Below are 20931 nucleotides of genomic sequence, written 5' to 3' on the forward strand. Positions count from 1 at the left end.
TGAACCTCTTAATGATGTTCTACTTTGTCTTCTGCTCTTTGTCTTTTCTTCTTCTACTGTTTGTCTTTTATTTTCGCCCCCACTTGGACCTGTTAGGTTTTCAATTCATCTCTTGGCACAAAGTCTCATCTCGCGGGACTTGACATTATCTCTCTAAAAAAAGTCTTGTCTTGTCCAAAGATTTTTTTATATAATAGAGAGATGTATTGACTTGGGAATTGTACTGACTACAATTTATTTTTTAATTCCATTTTGTGTAATTTCTTTTTAATGTCTTGTTTTTTTTTTAATGAAATGCCATTTTGCTCGCCATTGCTGATCACGTCTTGTGGCTGCCAAAATCTATATCATCATCTGGGGCCTCATGTATAAACGGTGCATACGCACAGAAATGTTGCGTACGAACCTTTCCATGCTCAAATCGCGATGTATAAAACCTAAACTTGGCGTAAAGCCACGCACATTTCCACGGTAACTCATTCCTTGGCGTACGCAATTTCTCCCCTCGGTTTTACAGACTGGCGGCACCCAGCGTCAAAGCAGTGCTACTATTCCTGTGTGATCACCCTTTCTTTCTTAGATCCACATCCACGGCGGCGGCTTTATCAAATACACTGAAATTAACCGCATATCGTTCATAAATTTAATGCATCTGATTGTAATTAACCTGTAACAATATAATGGTCCACAGAATGGTCAAACTACTGTTCCCGTGTGCTCATCCTTTCTTTCTTAGCTCCACATTCCTGACGCGGCTTTATAAATACACTGAAATTAACTGCATATTGTTTATTAGTTTAATGCATCTGATTGTATTTAACCTGTAGCAATATAATGGGCCAGGGAATAGCCATAGTATTCCAAATACCATAACTGCTTTAGCGTTTTTACGCTCACTGCATCTTGTTCTTCTTTTTGCTGCTCCCGTTAAGGGTTGCCACTGCGGATCATCTTTTTCCATATTACTCTGACTGCACCACTCGGAGTATTTATATCACTGTATCTGAGTGTGAATCACAGCAGCAGATGATCGGAAAGAGAATTATCGGTATACAGTTTCAAGTATACAGTACACTACCTCAACCACGGCAAAAAGCGTCAAAGCCTTTCCTGTACGGACCTCGCGTTTCAGAAACAGTTTCATCCCAAGAACTCTAAACGCACTCAATCAGTCCATCAAGTGCTCCTTGTAGAACTGTGTATACTTATAAGTACAATCACCTCACTGTAAACTTACACTACAGTTATAATATTACACAACCTGCGCTACTTTATAAAGCGCGTATGATGACAATATCATTTTTAAGATGAAATGCAGCAAAATATGTTGCTTATAGTATACAGATAAAACTTTTAACTTCATTTAAATAATCTGTATTGTTAATAATTAAACATGTGAGGACACGGTGCCGCAGCGTATAGCTAGTTCAAGGATAGCTCCTGCCTTGCGCTGTATTCTTGCTGGTGCTGACGCGACACTGGAAGGATAGACGAATAGAATAATTAAACATGTACTACGAAGATATTTCAATGTTCCTTAAAAGTTTTGAAGAATCGGCGTTCTAAGCTTACAAATGGCTTAACGTCTATTACAGAGCTGATTGTGTGGCGATTGGAGAAAGAAAAGTATGGACAGGAATTGGAGGTTAGTACGTTTGAAAGAGACAGTACTTCTGTAATAAATTATTTCATCGAAGGTCGCACATGGTGCAGCAAGCCTCTTGCGTGAGATATGAACAATCACTGCGCCACCGTGTTCCCATGTTTAAAAACATGCTTTCATTCATATCATCATGAAAATGATATCACGTATACATCTCAGTATTTTAATTATTCAGAGAGCTGTAATATCTCGAATGTAATGCATTCTGTGTCCTGTCGGAGAAAGAGAAAGAACGGAAGCACGTAGTGATTCACACACATAGAGCACATAGAAGATCAAACACAGAAAAAAGCATTTAACATGCTACTTGAGAAACTAGTAAAATAAACGATTTTAAGATGAAGTTTATGATGTTCTACTTTAATGACAAAATAAACTACGTGATTAAAGTGGAAATTTCGAGATTAAAGTTGACATTTCATGCTTTTTTCCCACTGTGTGCCTATGTTTTTTGTTTGTACCCTAATATGCTTTCATATGACACTCAGACGGTGGGCTACGACTCGTCTTTTCACAGCGATTTTGATATGTGATTTCTTTTTTATTTCGGGCACTGTGCGACTTTGTGAATTTGATCTTTCGAGTTTTTCCGACACTCTGTCACTCGATCAACTTTCTTTTGTTGATTATACCACTGTTTAAACCAACAAATAGTACGTTTTTCCTTTGCCTCCACTTGGTATTCGCTGAAATTCTTATATTTTCCCCTGTGCTTTTCCCATTGTCTTTTCACAGAAGGCTATTTATATTGATTTGCATATTCAAAGAGGCGTAATTCTGGGAGGAGTTGGGGCGGGACAGAAGGCGCGTGCACGTGCGTTACTTTTCACGCTGATCGGGATTTATGTAGTGGAAGAACGTGAAAGTATGCGTGCGCACAGATTCCTGCATCTGGATTTTTCTGTGCATACGCACAATCCCGCTTTTGTGCTTACACCATGTTATAGTGTGAGTTCTACGTACGGCGTTATACATGAGGCCCCAGGTCTTCTGGTATAAATATGGTGGTGTGCACCGTGGTCATTGACCCTTGTTAGATGTTCTCTGTGTTCAAACCTTCTCAGTGATAGTTAGCTTTCACTTTAAGTAGACCTTGCATTAGAAAATTTGACCCTGTTTTTTTTCAGACTTTGAGTTTGTTCTGACCCTTTGGCTATGTTAGTTTTAATTCTGAGCTTGGCTTGTCCCCAACCGTGTCTTCAGCCACTAGTTTCATCTATCAATTATTTACCACGCAATAATTTCAGGCACTTCTTACATGTACATTATAGGAATGAATGTAGTGTGCTTATTTAATTTTAGCAGTAATTTTGGACACACAAATGATTTTTCTAACCTGATTGGTTACAGATTGCAGTGTTTGGTATACAAATTCTACTTAGTGACTCCACTTACGTTTGCCATTTTACTCACTGCTCAATTAATTGATCTGCTCAAGCTATACCTTGTGAATAAGTCCAAGGGTTGTAGGATAGAGCTCAACTCAAAATCAAGACTTCTCTTCATTACACGCATTCAAACTTTCCATTTTCTGCAGTATGACTGAGCACGGGTTATAAACTTTTTTGTGTCTTTTTCTAGCCTGAAAACCTGCTCTATGATACACCCTTTGAGGATGCCAAAATTGTCATTGGAGATTTTGGTCTTTCGAAAATGCTGGATCAGGGTGTGCTGTCAACAGCTTGTGGAACACCTGCCTATGTTGGTGAGGACACAAAGTTTTCTAATATATTTATTGATTTTTCTTAAAGCATGCTTGCTTTAGAGACTATGCTGATGCATATACAATATCACATCCTGACACTTCTCTTTGTCACCATGTGGTAATATGGAAAAGATTTATGGTGACTTGAATCTGCCACCCAGAAGAAGCAATTTAAGTCACATTGCCCCCTTATTCCTAGTAGAATGGCAACACTTGGATATCTCTCTCAGACTCTACTCTACACTCCTTTCCATTTCTTCTTCAGGTGCAGCCTTACCATCTCTACTTTCTCACTTTGTTCATATTAACTGCATACTGTCTGCCAGTGATCAGTAGAGAGTTGTGTCATTGTGACACCAAGTTGTCTCTTTGTGCTAATTACAAGGTCTCTTGCGCCATGTTTTAATGCTACCTCCTACACTTAGACAGTGTTGTCCCTTTCCTCTTCCATGTGCTCCTCTTTTCATGTGTTGCCTCCACTTATTTCTTGATGAAGGGAATGTAACTAATTAACTGGCAACCACATGATTGTAGGTGAGCTTTTCAACAGATAGAGCCCCTTGACTACATATTTGGTGGCTTAAGATTTTTGTGCCATTGGTTTTCTCTTATGTTCTCTTTTTGGTACACCAATTACTGGGCTTTTGAACTTGCTTCTGGATACTGTCTTAGCCTAATCATTTTACACTTGTGTTTTACTTCAACTGTCTATCTGACACTACCTGCATTTTTGTCAATGTCCTGTTTTGAGGATTAGGGGCATTTAAAAGTTCTGACCCTGATCTACTAAAATGAAGATGAGAAATGATACAAGTGTTTAAAATTATGAAGGGAATTAGTATAGTGGATGAATACTGTTATTTTAAAATGATTTCATCAAGAACACGGGGGCACAATTGGAAACTTGTTAAGGGAAAATTTCTCACAAATGTTAGGAAGGTTTTCTTTAAACAGAGCAACCATAGACAAATGGAATAAGCTACCAAGTAGTGCGGTAGAAAGTGGGACTTTAGGGACTTTCAAAACTAGACTTGGTATTATTTTAGAAGAATTAAGTGGAAAGGACTTGCAAGCTTTGTTGGGCTGATGGGCCTGTTCTCGTCTAGACTGTTCTAATGTTTTTAAAGGAGAGAGAGAGATAGAGCGAGAGTGGTTGGGAAGCATGAACTGATACAGCATACTGCCGCACCCACCACACGACGAACCACCTCAGGATCCCAAATTAGGACCCAAGTTCAGCCATGCAATGGGTGACACCTCAGCACAACAGTAGTTTGAATGGAACAGTGTTCAACGGTAAAATCAAACAAGCATTATTTTTCAACATTAGCTCTAAGAACTCTAACACGCTCATGAAGATTTCCATACCACTAACATAAAACATTTTGTCTTGCTCTTCTGTATCTTCATCATGGGTAGAGCTGTCCCACATAAGTAGTTACTGCACACAGGCAAAGCTTTGAACACCAGGGTGCATGTGGCATCTCTTCAAATCTACAGTTTGACCGAGTAGACTTCACAGAGTGAATAGGTTTATTGGCATGAAAAAAAACAGCAATGACCTTTCCTTGATTGATTTTCACAAGTACCAAAGTAAATCAGTATAATATTAACCAGTTAGGTGGTCTTTTTGAACATGTAATCAATATCGACCAGTACCCAGACCCCCACACACATAATCACATCTAAATGGTCTCTGTTTGCACTCCTCCTCTCCCTGCTACTGCTGTAAGCTAACCAGAAAGGAGCCCAAGAAGAGAAACATAGTGAGTCAGGAGAGGAGAGGAGAGGAGAGGAAAGGAGAAGAGAGCCAAGGATAAAGAAGTGTCGTGTCACAATGTCATTGTAAACATTTTTATGTTGGATTTTTTAAATTGGTAATGGCAGTCCTACATCAGGATAGGAACTCTAGCTAGTTATTCTCTTACATATAATATAGAATGTTCTCTTAAAACGAGTGCAGCAAAAAGGCTAAAGAAAATATTAGTGGATGTCAGTGAACTTGTTACTTTTATCTTGATAACACTGATTGTGCAGAAGGAAACTCTGGTTTCACTTTGATGTATATAGGCTAATTTAGCTCAAATTCAAGATGTCTGCCATATGTTCCCTTTTTCACAATGATTGCATAATAACATTTTTAGCCTTATGTTGGCAGAAGAAAACAAGGAGGATCAAGCTTTGGACACCATGTTTAATTGTCTACTGGGTAAAATTATCCAGGATTACCACTGTCTATAGCATATGTGGGTACACATCGACTAGGCAACAATGAATCTCAGAAGATTAACTGACAACACGAAAACTGATTCAGCATTTTTGGCATCCATTTTGACTTGTTTCCAAAACAAGAAACATGCACTGCATTTCACAAATGTTAGATTCAGACTTCATAAACAGTGGTTTCAGAAAGTATTCAGACCCCTTCACTTTCTGCACACTTTATCATGTTGCACATTTCATTTTAAGTGCATGAATCTGCTATTTTGATGGGCCACAAGAAGCTTAGTGACAGTATGTTCTGATGATCAGGAATTGATTGGGCACTATCTGATATGGCAGTGCCACTCATGGACTTACTAAGAGCTCTTAATCTGCATACCTTACACTAAATGCACATATTAGTGGCCGAAAAGTCAAAAATAAAACACAAAACAAGTTCTTGTGCTGTGAAGCTGGTAGTGGTCACCACTCCTCTAGATGTGCCCCCTCAACCTCGTGGTCCCTCTTGTGACATTTTCTCTGTTGTGACTGGTTTTAGACTGCAGAAATGAAGTAAAACAGACACAGTCGTGTTAAGTTATCCAATGGTTTGCATGGGTTACCCTTCAATAAATACCACCTTTCAAGTGATACATAATTAACAGCGAGTGATAAGAAGGTACAGTATATTCAAAATGAAGCAGCGAGGTCTTGATATAAAAAAGCACTTCTGAAGACTCAATCCCATCAGGGCTTTTATTGTAAATTACTTAAGATTATTTCAACTATCTATGATTGTACTGTTTTCATTTCAGCTCCGGAGTTGCTGGAACAGATGACTTATGGAAATGAAGTGGACTGCTGGGCTGTGGGGGTCATCTCCTATATTCTGTAAGGGTCATTTCTGTCAATTTATTATGAGCTCTTGTCATCAATCCAAATTCATGAAGCAGGGTTGGAGGATTTAATGGTCCTTGGCAGTGGTAGCTTCTTTTGGCTTTCTCTTCAATGCTACCCTTAATGCACAATTGACCACTTGAACATTATTTTAGTCAGAGTCATCACTGTAACTTCTAGATAATAAAAAAGCAGCTTTCTTCAACATTGTTGGATAAAATGAGATAAAATAGCCTGGTTAGAAAATAGTTTACCTAAATACATGAATATAAACTCCATTGAAATGCAAGTTTCAATTTCAGCAACATCACTGCATCATTAAATGATTTGTGGGTACAATCCTTCAGGTACAGCTGTACAGTCTATACTTAGAATGATGCAGTTAGAAGTAAACTTTAAATAGAAAATTAAGATTCATTAAATTCCTAAATCATTTTAATAGTTAAAATCCCACTTTGGTTAAATGGTGACTTTAAATTGGCCCTGTATATGTGAGTATAGGTGTGTGTGTGTGGCTTGCAACAGAGTGGTGCCAAATGGTTGTTTCATGTCTTATGCCAGATACTGAACTAGATTAAGTAGATTTAAAAATTAAAAATGGATAATGTCAATAAATTAGTCTTTATTTCAGGCATCATATCTTAAGGCAGATATCTTACTCAAGTGTTTTACACATTATTTATTATTATTTATTATTAGTCATATGTGCCTATAGATAAAGGTGGTATACTTGAATAAAGACATAATCAGAGGGAGTCATGGGACATGTCATATTACACATCTGATTTTTTTGGTACCACACTGCCAACTAGATTATGTAAATGAAAACAACGACTAAAAATCGCTGGAAAAGTTGCACAATTTGACACGGTCTTTAGTTGCTGACAACTTTTGGTTCTTACAGTTTCTCTGCTACCTTCGGCTCTCTATTTCACACTATGAAATCTTAAATAATAGCACTAGAGACCCACATCACTTCATGCTGTATGAGTGTTTAAGTCAGGGTGTCCAAATAAAGGTACAGGTTCAGTGGTAGAGGTGTCATCTGCTGTCTGTGGTCTAACATAATTCCATATTTTAGATGGAAGAATAAAGACACATTCATTTATAATGAAGACCTTGGTCAATGACAGTACATGAAAGAACCACAGTTTAGGCTTTGAAGGACAAGACTTCTCCATTCCTGCTGTAAACTTTCTGGATTTTTTGTTTTATCTTCTTTCAGGCTCTGTGGCTATCCCCCCTTCTATGATGAAAATGACACAAAATTGTACAAGCAAATTGTGAAAGTAGAATACGAGTTTGACTCCCCATATTGGGATGATATTTCTGAATCAGGTAGGTAGAAATGTAAGGAGGAAGCACTAAACTAACACGGAGATCTGAACATCTCACACCATAATGGGGGGCACGTAATGTCCATGAGAGAAAAGTAGAGTGATTCTGTGGTGCCTGTGCTTAAGTTTACCTCTGCATAAGACCATCAGTATTCTGGTGACACTGAACAACTTACTAGGTGAGGAGTATGGCACAACACAGATACTGTTGAATGTGATTGGTTTGTGTTCTGACCACGTTCATTTGAAATAAAGATTCAGAATGTCACAATTATTTTTATTGCTGGAAGGAAAGAGATGATATAATGAAAGAAGAAGGATGACAAGGTGTGTAACAAGGCTATTCTAACAATAAATTTTGAAAGAATGTTTGGTTTTGCAGGTTCTTGAAATCTAACATATTGGTTTAACTTAGATTGTTCCCATGCTGCCCCATGCTGCCTTAATCAAGGATAGATTTGGAAGTGTAAATTCAGCAGAGATGAAATGAGAAATGTCCCATTTATTTTTCTACTGTGTTTACTTCGGTAGCCAAAGATTTTATCAGGCACTTACTGCAGAAGGATCCTGCCATGCGTTACACCTGCCAGCAGGCTCTCCAACATCCATGGTGGGTGCCCATGAGCTGAACTTTTTCTTACTTTTCATCTCTTGGTGTTTTGTTGCCAAAATGTATGCCTTGACCTCCTCTGTCATGGGCTGGTTTTAGATATTTGCATTGCTCAGATGATCTCCTGGCTCACCCCATGTTAATAAATGCATGCTCACCTAATTGAAGAATATGATGTGATATTCTGCTGCTTTACACTACTCTTCAAATAGATTGATGTGTATTTTCCAGGATATCGGGGGGCACTGCCCTAGAGAAGAATATCCATGAGTCTGTGAGTGTGCAGATTCAGAAAAATTTTGCCAAGAACCAGTGGAAGGTCAGTCAGACCTCAGCACAACCAAATGTCGGTGATACCTAAGTGACTGCCCAGCCAAGAGTTTATCCGATATGCTCACACATGCACAGTGAAGCAGTGAGGAGTTACTGCCTTCTAGTTTCTTTGCCCTCACCTGGAATCCGTAGCTCATACAACATCAAATTTTAGAGACACCCAAGATGACCATCAAACTTTTGACAATGAGGTTGTCCCTCTGGAGGATAAGAACTGCAGTGGAAGGCTTAAGAATTATTCCCTTGTGAGCTCCCGTAAGATGATAATGAGTCATGACAGCACTGAGTCAAAGAGTCTCTCCAGTGGACACTCCTTAGTCAGCAGTTCCGTTTGACACCTGTGAGCGTGGGTCCTAACACCATCAGACAAACATCACTTCTTTATAAAACACACGTTTATTTCTTACAAATAAGTCCTCCCAGCACCAATCACCCTCCACCCTTTCTCTTAAGTGTCTGTGGGCCACCTTTCCTCTCCTCACTGGAGCTTCGTCCTGCTCCCGCTCCTGACTCTAGCTCCCTGACTGTAGGAAGGCGGCACCTTTTATTTCCACCCGGGTGTGCTCCAAGTGCTTGATGACTTTCTTCCGGCAGCACTTCCTGGTTTGGCGGAAGTGTCACTCTCCCAGGCTCCACGCCGCTTGGGGCGCCCCCCCTGGTGGTGGCCATGGGCCCCAATGGGTTTGAGCCTCTTTGCTCCGTCTCCATGGTCCCCACATCAACCAGGGCGGTTGCCCCCTCATGGCCCATGGGACGTACAGACCACCTCCCGGTGCTTCCAAGCATCCCGGCTGGGTCTGACCCCCAGCTTCCTGTGACACCCCACATATACTGTAAATACTCATAAGTGCACATGATCTTCATATTTTGTGTTTAAAATGTCTTTACTGTAGTATTAACATTCTTTTCAGACAGCATATTTAACCCCTTTTATTTTTCAGCGTGCCTTTAATGCTACTGTAATTGTGCGTCACCTGAGCAAGAAGACACAATCGAACTCAGATGCAAGCGAGGAGCTATCTACAGACGGAGGTGCACATCTTTTCCTACTAATATATCTGACTGTCCACAACAAGATCTTCATGTGTTTGGGTAGATCCACGCAAAAGTGCAGAGTAACACAAAATTAAAATAAAGTTTGTCCTCTAATATGAGCAGGACAGTTACCCTTCATCCCCCATATCAAACTACCTCATGTTTGAGTCACCTTTGCCAGCTTTTCAGTGATTGTTAACTTCTATCTTCAGACTCGAAAGTCTGTTATACAACAGATTCTGGGGGCAGAGTCTGACCAGGCTTAGAGAAGTAACTACCCTTCTGTCTTCTGAACCCTGGGTAGTCTTTTATTCTTTTACATGTCCAAGCAGGAGGCTCTAACTTGCAATCTACCGTACTTTAAATATATGACAAAAAACATGTATTTACCATTTTTTAGTTAGTATAGAGAGCTGTTTAGCTGGCATCAGACCTAGAAAGACTAGACAGGCAGTTTGGCACGACGGTTAGGAAGGTGAAAGGATTCTGATTCAATTCCCTCTTCTCAGACCCTGAGAAAGTCTTTTTGTCAAGAACATAAGGATGACTTCAGTAGGGGCCCTGGAGGGACATATCCACAATGGCTGTCAGAGAGCCCATGCCAGAGGTCTCCACAGTCTAATAAGCCCCATGGGATCTTTTGGTGTTATTGTGAGACAGAACAAAAGAACATACGCTTAACAAATAAGAGGAGTCCCTTCGGTTCATCAAGCTGAAATGGTGACCTAACAGTTAAGTTGTCCCAATATGTTATTGAGATGCTTTTTAAATGTTGTCAAGGTTGCCACTGCACATCTACCCTGTAGTTTGTTCTATATTCCTGTGTGCCTTTGTGTGAACAAGTGCTTACTGCATTGTCATTAAATGCATGTACCCTTAATTTTTGATGTCATCTCCATGTATGCAATTAACTACTTAATAGAAGAGAGATTAGTGATGACCACCAGAAAATAAGTGGAGGTCCTTATGGTTAACAGAAGAAAATGATAAAAAAAACTAATAGATAATAATTACATTGGGGCCATTGACAGAAGTAGCTGATGTTTTATCTGTGGGGGTCTCAGACTTGGGTCCTTGGAGGCCAATGTGCTCCTTTCTTAGTTTTTAAAGAATTTTCTTACTTATTTGCATGCTTTATTCCAGCTTTCATTTTGTTTAGTTAATGACAGCATATCATCAGAATGTTTAATGGACTCAAATGACATTGGCACTCCCTCTTATTCTATTTTTATTTCATATACAGTAATCCCTCCTCCATCGCGGGGGTTGCGTTCCAGAGCCACCCGCGAAATAAGAAAATCCGCGAAGTAGAAACCATATGTTTATATGGTTATTTTTATATTGTCATGCTTGGGTCACAGATTTGCGCAGAAACACAGGAGGTTGTAGAGAGACAGGAACGTTATTCAAACACTGCAAACAAACATTTGTCTCTTTTTCAAAAGTTTAAACTGTGCTCCATGACAAGACAGAGATGACAGTTCCGTCTCACAATTAAAAGAATGCAAACATATCTTCCTCTTCAAAGGAGTGCGCGTCAGGAGCAGATGTCAGAGAGATAGAGAAAAGCAAACAAATCAATAGGGCTGTTTGGCTTTTAAGTATGCGAAGCACTGGCACAAAGCTGTTGAAGGCAGCAGCTCACACCCCCTCCATCAGGAGCAGGGAGAGAGAGAGAGAGAGACAGATAAAAACAAACAGTGAAAAATCAATACGTGCCCTTTGAGCTTTTAAGTATGCGAAGCACCATGCAGCATGTCGCTTCAGGAAGCAGCTTGCACAGAAGGTAGCAACGTGAAGATAATCTTTCAGCATTTTTAGACGAGCGTCCGTATCGTCTAGGTTTGCGAACAGCCCCCCTGCTCAATCCCCCTACGTCAGGATCAGAGAAACTCAGCGCAAGAGAGACAGAGAAAAGTAAGTTGGGTAGCTTCTCAGCCATCTGCCAATAGCGTCCCTTGTATGAAATCAACTGGGCAAACCAACTGAGGAAGCATGTACCAGAAATTAAAAGATCCATTGTCCGCAGAAATCCGCGAACCAGCAAAAAATCCGGAATATATTTTTAAATATGCTTACATATAAAATCCGCAATGGAGTGAAGCCGCGAAAGGCGAAGCGCGATATAGCGAGGGATTACTGTATTTTTTCTACTTAAATTTTCCTTTATTAAGTTATATGGTCAGGTTTTCCTGTTACTTCAATTATACATTGTTTACTATAGCATTCTCAACGGAAGTGTGAATTTTTGGGATGCACCATCTGTTGGAGTGAAAAATGCAATACATTTTATTACTACTTGCATTAGAAAATAGGTTCTCTTAGGCCGGGTTTATACTTCACGCAACGTGATGCATGCCCCAGTGGATGCCACTGCTACGCAAGCGTTATACTGTTTAAACTTACATGCGTACTTTACGTAAATCTGAAAGATTCCACTAGGTGGCAGTGCAAGATATGATCATGGTGAGAAAACGTTTGGCTTCATTGGATTGTGAATTGCCTGAAACATCCATTAAATTCCGAGGACACCTTGCCACAATATCTCTGAAAAGAATGTTTAATGATTACATACATCAATCCAGGGATGCGCCCATTCCAGCAAGCATCAGGCACGAGACAGAAACAATCCCTGGATGGGGCATCAGCTCATTGCAAGGTAAACACAAGCATACACATACACTAGCAACATTTTAGTATCACCAAATCCCTAAACCTTCATGTCTTTGGATAGGAAACCAGAGCATAATGTGGAAACCCAACAGGAAAACATGCAAACTCCAGGCAGGGAACACCAGGGTTGTAAATCCCTGCGAGGCAGCAGTGCCACCCCCACATGTGTAATTATTAACAGTATTCATTATTTATATGAAGTTAACGACTTATCTATAAAATGTAACATACAGTTAGGTCCATAAATATTTGGACAGAGACAACTTTTTTCTGATTTTGGTTCTGTACATTACCACAATGAATTTCAAATGAATCAACTCAGATGCAGTTGAAGTGCAGACTTTCAGCTTTATTTCAGTGGGGTGAACAAAACGATTGCATAAAAATGTGAGGCAACTAAAGCATTTTTTAACACAATCCCTTCATTTCAGGGGCTCAAAAGTAATTGGACAATTGACTCAAAGGCTATTTCATGGGCAGGTGTGGGCAAGTCCATTGTTATGTCATTATCAATTAAGCAGATAAAAGGCCTGGAGTTGATTTGAGTTGTGGTGCTTGCATGTGGAAGATTTTGCTGTGAACAGACAACATGCGGTCAAAGGAGCTCTCCATGCAGGTGAAAGAAGCCATCCTTAAGCTGTGAAAACAGAAAAAACCCATCCGGGAAATTGCTACAATATTACTAGTGGCAAAATCTACAGTTTGATACATCCTGAGAAAGAAAGCAAGCACTGGTGAACTCAGCAACGCAAAAAGACCTGAATGTCCATGGAAGACAACAGTGGTGGATGATCGCAGAATCATTTCCATGGTGAAGAGAAACCCCTTCACAACAGCCCACCAAGTGAACAACACTCTCCAGGGGGTAGGTGTAACGATATCCAAGTCTACCATAAAGAGAAGACTGCATGAAAGTAAATACAGAGGGTGCACTGCAAGGTGCAAGCCACTCATAAGCCTCAAGAATAGAAAGGCTAGATTGGACTTTGCTAAAGAACATCTAAAAAAGCCAGCACAGATCTGGAAAAACATTCTTTGGACAGATGAAACCAAGATCAACCTCTACCACAATGATGGCAAGAAAAAAGTATGGAGAAGACGTGGAACAGCTCATTATCCAAAGCATAGCACATCATCTGTAAAACACGGTGGAGGCAGTGTGATGGCTTGGGCGTGCATGGCTGCCAGTGGCACTGGGACACTAGTGTTTATTGATGATGTGACACAGGACAGAAGCAGCTGAATGAATTCTGAGGTGTTCAGAGACCTACTGTCTGCTCAAATCCAGCTAAATGCAGTCAAATTGATTGGGTGGCGTTTCATGATACAGATGGACAATGACCCAAAACATACAGCAAAAGCAACCCAGGAGTTTATTAAAGCAAAGAAGTGGAAAATCTTGAATGGCCAAGTCAGTCACCTGATCTTAACCCAATTGAGCATGCATTTCACTTGTTGAAAGACTAAACTTCAGACAGAAAGGCCCACAAACAAACAGCAACTGAAAGCCGCTGCAGTAAAGGCCTGGCAGAGCATTAAAAAGGAGGAAACGCAGCATCTGGTGATGTCCATGAGTTCAAGACTTCAGGCTGTCATTGCCAGCAAACGGTTTTCAACCAAGTATTAGAAATGAACATTTTATTTCCAGTTATTTAATTTGTCCAATTACTTTTGAGCCCCTGAAATGAAGGGATTGTGTTAAAAAAATGCTTTAGTTGCCTCACATTTTTATGCAATCATTTTGTTCACCCCACTGAATTAAAGCTGAAAGTCTGCACTTCAACTGCATCTGAGTTGTTTCATTTAAAATTCATTGTGGTAATGTACAGAACCAAAATTAGAAAAAAGTTGTCTCTGTCCAAATATTTATGGACCTAACTGTACATGCTTTAATGAATTTCATCATGAAAGTGATATCAAGTATAAATCCAAGGATTCTAAATGTGTAGACAGCTGGAATATCATAAATGTAATGTGTTCTGTGTGGCAATTGCTGCTGTTAGTTCAGGAAGAAGCCCCAGAAGCACGTATCAATTAACAACTGGATCAGTTTTAAGATGACGTTTATGACGGTCTCCTTTAATGATAAACTAAGAGGTTAAAGTGGACATTTCGAGATTAAAGCCAAAATATCCACTTTAATCACAAAATAGTCCTTTTAACTGTGTCCTTAATTTTTTCTCTGTGGCTCAAATACGCTGCTATACATTCTGATGCTGTTGTGAAAGTGGAAAAAAAAAAAGATGGCACAGATGGTATGTGAGACTTTTAAAATGTGTCGTGTCATTTCTTTGGGGAATATGCAACGCTTGAATATCAAAGCATCACGAATGCATTTGTATGTCAGCATTTTGCTTCACCACATCGAACCATTCATCAAACATCGAAGTATGCACTTCGATCCCCGAGGATCCTCAAAGCAGCTTTCTGACACATGTAGATAGTAAACAGAGATTCTGACGTTACATTCCGACTTTTATCACACTGAGCCCCCTGACTTTTTGCTGGAACTGCAACTCATGGACACGTCACATTAATTTCTGAGGATGTGCTCAGAGGACGTGTCAAATGAATGCTGGGAACACGTAGCAACCGTGATGCATGCGCACATGTTCTGAGCATGATGTATAAACGGGCACTTAGATGGTGCATTGCAAACATTAACACTGAATATGCCCAACAAAGTGTAACTGCCGGACTGACAGAAATCCACTTATATTATAGAGATGGTTCTGTGATATGGATAGCATCCAAGCTTTTGGATTTTTCGCAACAGAATTTCCCAGTACTTCGTGTATGTGTCAGTAATGACCCTTATGTTCGAGATTAGCTAGTGATTAATTCTATTCAGGTAGCAAGAACATTTTTGATTTGGAATTTTTCTTGGACTTTGGAGATTCCGTACTTCCTGGCTCTTTAACCACTTTCGCCTCTCCCCTAGTCTTGCCTTTGTGGATTGCCAGTTGGCAGCATTGGCAGTAGGTCCTAAAGAAGGAGACACCCTTTCTCCCTTGGTTATTCTTGCCTATTATACTAACAGTTACAGGGGGTTATAAGAGAATTGACTACAGGAGGCTGGGCGGTCTCGTGGCCTCAGAACCCCTGCAGATTTTATTTTTTTTCTCCATTCATCTGGAGTATTTTTTTTGTTTTTTCTCCCTGCACATTGGACCTTACTTTTATTCTGTGTTAATTAGTATTGCCTAATTTTATTTTTTATATATTGTCTTTCTTGTCTTTCTTCATCCTGTAAAGCACTTTGAGCTACGTCATTTGTATGAAAATGTGCTATATAAATAAATGTTGTTGTTGTTGATTATAAGAGAAGCTTCCCAGAGCAGGAGATTTCCTCAGAAATACCATTTAGATTTGATGTTTGTTGTGAAGAACACATAAACCACTATGGACTTGCTGCCCATAAGCTAAATTGTGCCCTAAAGAGAAAGTCATTTTGCACCCTGTAGAACAGGTAAGAGGGATCTTGCGTCCAGTAACACTGCATTTTGGTTTTCTTTCTTGCAGCTGAAGCAATGAAGAGTTGTTAACAAGTCATCTGGGAGTCCTGGTTGTTTGTGATGATCATGCGACCACAGGTCATCCATATTCTTTTATTTCCCCTTATCTGCACTGCAACATACCAGGAGAAGTGTCCTCATTTTTATTGGGTTTGCCAATGCCAGCAATGCAGCTTTATTTTTAACATCTATGTACAAGACATGTCTTTCTGCATCATACCTCTAACAGCCATAGACAATTAATACAATTCACAGGACTGAGATGTGTCCAGTGTAATGTTACCATCAAAAAAACATTCATCTGTTTTCTGACACTATCGGGTTCTTGCCCTGCTGCCTAATAATGGCTATTCGAACATTATCTAGACCTGTGTGAATAAATCCAAATAGAAGAGGCATTCGGTCCCATCTGATAAGGGGGTTCTTGTCGGTTTCCTTTTAGGTCACTGGTCTTGTGGATCCACCCATGCACTGTGAGCGACATCCTGCAGTCTGACAGATCTTAATGCATTTCTCTTTTGTGGTGCCCACCTTCTAACAGTATTATCCGAGTCATTTCTCTTTTGTGGTGCCCACCTTCTAACAGTATTATCCGAGTTATCTATTTCTCTCCAACACCTCCAAAAGTTTGCCTCTAACCTTCATTTCTAGACTGCGTGCATCTGCACCCAAAGGTGGGATTGTCTTCGCATATGAGGTTGATAAACGTAACCTGCCTTTATAAGACATGCCCCTGATTTCCTTCCAAGGGGCCGTGTAGCTGTATTCTTTGGTATCCTATGTGGAATGTGATACCCAGGTTATTCAGGGTGTCAGAGAAGTGAAAATAAGATTTACTGGTTCAAAAAGCTGGCAACATAGTGGCTCAGGGCTTCAATCTAATGCCTCACACAATTCCAGGGGCTTGAGTTCTCAAAAATGTCTTCTGGTTCTCTGGTTCTGTGTCACATCCCAATGGAGTGGAGGGTACATCTAAATTGTCCCTGTGGGACTGAATGTGTGTACCCTTCATTAGTCTGGAATTCCGTCCAGGGTTGCTCCCTACATTGTGCCCAATATGGACAATGTGGAAAAATAAATAAATTTAGAAAATCAATGGATGGAGGCTAAAATGCATTTTCTTTGCTCCATTTCTTTACTTTTATCTAATGTCCTAGATGCAGTACATGTGTTTATAACATCAGTCCTCTCCTTTTCTGAGCAAATCCCCCTTTAAATCTGTAAAATGCTAGTAAAATTGCTTATGTCTTGTAATTGTTAAAAGGTTTTGATCCTCCATAACAGTTTACAATCCGGACTCATGGGCCTCTGTGCCTCACTCAGCTCAAATAGCGAATGTATCTATTCATAAACACACTGCAAGAGTTTGTCTCTACTCAGTCTTTGTTGAGGTCTGCGGGCTTTGATGAAGAAACTGCACTAATGGGCACAATTCTGCTTTGACATCCCTAATGTCACCCTATTCAGACACCTCAGTACATTTCTAGGACAACTAAACAACATTCACATTGATGTGTATGTGACAGGAGGTACACCAAGAATCAAGATGAGCTGCCACAAGCCTGCACAACATCCCTGATCCCCATGTACCAAGGCTGCCCATTTCGCTGTCAGTCCAACAATGGAAGACCAAGACCTAGACAGGCAGAGTGGCACCACGGTTAGCAAAGTGAATTGCAAACTAGAGGAAATGTTGACTCAATTTCTGCTTTTTATGAACCGCGTGACCCTGAGAAAGTCATTTACCCTACCTGTGCTCTAACTGTAAAAAATAAATGAATAAATAAATGTGTAAAGAATTTCAATTAACTCTTTATTATTGTGAATTTTTATCGTTTGCTGGATCAGGACCTTACTTGACAAGGTCAAAATTTACACTTTTTGAGTTTTCAATGATTTACAGGATTGAGGCATCCCCAAACACAATTGACTGCTTTTGGAGTGATGTCTGTCAGCATGTGTGTGTGTGTGAGAGGATGCAAGTCAGCGAACACAATAACTCAGGCAGAATGAAAATTGGCACAGTTATTAGCAAAGTGGAATGCTAGCAGCTTATTGATTTTGCTCTGTGCAGATAATGATTTTTAGTTTATTTATGGCCTGCTTTGTGCTAAAGCCACCAGTTAACTCAATATCAATCATTTCACAGTTCATGGTATAAGTGATAAGGCTGGTACTGTTTTAAAAAATTGAGTGGACTCAAGACCTTCCTGTAGCATCCTAAAATGACTGTGACTTATGGCAACTGGTGGCACAGATGTGAAGTCACACTAGCACAAGTGGGAATAAGTGCCAGTGGCTCAAGTCTTTATTGTAGGAAGGTAGCACAAATGAGACAGTTCCCAGAAGGCACTGATTAGGAAATGTTCAACAAACAACACAAGCTGGATATTTCAATAATGTTGGGGTTAATTTAGAGTAGTGTTTATCGACATCTGGTCCATAGAATTTTTTTCCAGTCTGTGAAATTTAAGTGAATCCTTAGGTCACGTTTTTGGCCAGTGTGAACGTATGCTTGAAACTACAAGGGGGACTCTCCCCAAACCACCAAGCTCTCCAATCAAATCTTATTACATTTGGACACTCGAAACTCCATGGGGAACACCATCTCATGCCCCCTTGCTCCACGACCTAATGTTAGTAAATTTGGATACTGGAAGCTCACACATCCAATGTAATGAAAGCAAATTTAGATGCTGGAAACTCCCAGAAGGAACCTTGTCTTCCAATCTAATGCTATTAAATCTGAATGGTAAAATCTACACACTAGTAGGATAGAGTGCTGGCACGTATGTCTTTCCACTTCAACCACTGGTTGGACAAATTATGATACAAAGTAAGTAAGTTTATTATATTTTCTATCTCCCTAGTTTGCAAAGATTTTCTCATTCTTCTGCTGGTCAACAAAAAAGGTTGAAAGTGCTGATTTAAAACAAACACTCATTTAACATGTATCCCTTTTTTGTTTTAGTAAAGCACTTCACAGTGAAAATGCATACAGTTTACATTAACCGTATCATGGAAGTCCAAGTGGTGACTTTCTAGAGTTTAAAAAGTTAGTCTTGAAACTTTTACTCCATTTCTGCAACCAGTGAGTTATACTGCCTGGAATTACTGACAGGGGATCTTTAACACTTGCAAACTGAAAGAATTGCCCAGGACAAGAGTTCAGATGTATTTCAAGACAACATGCTCAGTTCAGTTAATCAGGGAATGAGTTTAGGGCAGCCCTGCTTAGCACTGTGTTTTTTTTTTCCAAATTCACTTTGTTCCAATGTACATTTTTGCTCCACCATTATGTGTGTGGAATCTTTGTCTACTTGGCCTAGTCTTCCAGGCCAAGGCTCTAAATCAGGGGTCTGCAGAGTTGGTCCTAGAGGGCAGGAGGGCTGTTCCAACCCAATTTCTTAAAGAGAAGTCACTTCTTACTGTTCAAGCATTTACTGTGTAAGCAACATTTTTCTGTTTCACTTTAGTTGTCTCACTAGTTCAGATGCACCACACTTAATGGCTACTTTAGCCTTAAACAGCAGCATTCAGTGATTTTAATTGCTCCTTAATAGCAATACGATGCCAAAGAATCCAGCAGTTTTCCATCTAATCTGTTACCATTTATATACCTGGGTATAGTTGGTTTGAATTATGAGGTTTAATAAAATATTGGCAGATAAACTGAAGAAAAAAAGTAAAGGACTGAGAATTACTAGTCCACTTCAGGCTACAAAGCATTTGGATGATATCCATGGAAAGGAAAACAAGCCATTAAATTAAATAAGATCTGTTATTACCAAGAGCAATTGGGTAGTGTCATACACACACACATGGGAGACACCTAAAAGGAGCAAATGAATCCATGCCAGGACAGGGGGTGGTGAGGTACGCTAAACCTTTATCTGTTATCCCTGCAGACCAAACACAGGAAATTCTGCCTGATTCCGATTATGATGATGTCACTTCTAGTTCCAGCTATGAAGACATCACTTCCAGGTCCAGCTACGAAGATGTCACTTCCAGTTCTCTGCCTTAAAACCCAGACCACTTCCTATATTTCCTCAGTTCAATGGTGGACTTGAATCTGTACACATCAGTGAAACTAATTTTGCCTTTTACAGCCAGGGCTCAAGTACACGGATGACGGTCACAATTCTTCGGCTATTTATTTCACAATAGGAAAAAAAGCCTGCAGCTAATATGGCCCTCCAAGGCCTGCTTTGCAAATGCTATGATTTGGTTTTGCTGTTTGATTTTTACTCATTTTTGATAGTTTAGTGTTAAATCTTTTACTTGAGTTGGGTGTGTTTGATGTCAAGTATCCCTTTCCTGTAATAGTTGAGAACTTGTGTCATTTTTTAGAACGTGTTAGATGCCATTTTACTGTCCAGTATCATCGCCATTTTGGGAACCCAGCGCTATTCTGCCCAAAGGTGAGAAGAGGACCAGGAGATGAAATGCTTGTTAAACTAGAAACGAGTCGAAACTGTAAAGACCAGAGATAGAAATGGTAGAATCAGAAACCAGAAACTATAGAAAGGCTTTATTCCAATCATGGATATCAAATGAATCTTTGTGGTGGATTTAAAAGATTGCAGTTATGACACAAGGAGAGGTGTCATGTTGCGTAAACAACATAATGTCACGGCACAGTCAATAATTAATCATTATATTCAGGAAACATAAAACTACAAAGAACCCACACAGAAGGTTCTAGAGAAAAAGAAGCACAAAATCTAACATAATACATGTTCTAAAAATATTTTCAAGAGGGAAAAAAATTCTCAAAGTGTGCTAGGTTCTGCGTCCCATGCTTCTAGGAGAGTGGCCTCAGAGGTAGTGTCCTCTTGGTAATCAGCAGGACATGTCTTTGGGGGTTCTTTTCCTTATCCAATCTGCAAATACCAAAAAACTTTCAAAGACCGTTGGTAATTTTCTTCTTGTGAATATCATTCAGTTCTGACCATGTT

At 39.8% G+C, this 20931-nt stretch overlaps 1 protein-coding gene across 1 annotated transcript in view; it reads left to right on the plus strand.

Annotated features, from left to right (window-relative positions):
• pnck (pregnancy up-regulated nonubiquitous CaM kinase) overlaps window positions 1-16115 on the plus strand; it is a 44295-nt gene extending 28180 nt beyond the window's left edge. The window contains exons 6-12 of the mRNA XM_051933327.1: window positions 3245-3368; window positions 6386-6461; window positions 7693-7805; window positions 8336-8414; window positions 8646-8733; window positions 9689-9779; window positions 15978-16115. Coding sequence (XP_051789287.1) covers window positions 3245-3368; window positions 6386-6461; window positions 7693-7805; window positions 8336-8414; window positions 8646-8733; window positions 9689-9779; window positions 15978-16000 — 594 coding nt within the window. The 3' untranslated portion in view covers window positions 16001-16115. The remainder of the gene's footprint in view (window positions 1-3244; window positions 3369-6385; window positions 6462-7692; window positions 7806-8335; window positions 8415-8645; window positions 8734-9688; window positions 9780-15977) is intronic.
• Window positions 16116-20931: the final 4816 nt, after the last annotated feature.

The sequence above is a fragment of the Erpetoichthys calabaricus genome, chromosome 11, assembly GCF_900747795.2.
Source record: "Erpetoichthys calabaricus chromosome 11, fErpCal1.3, whole genome shotgun sequence".
NCBI lineage: Eukaryota > Metazoa > Chordata > Cladistia > Polypteriformes > Polypteridae > Erpetoichthys > Erpetoichthys calabaricus.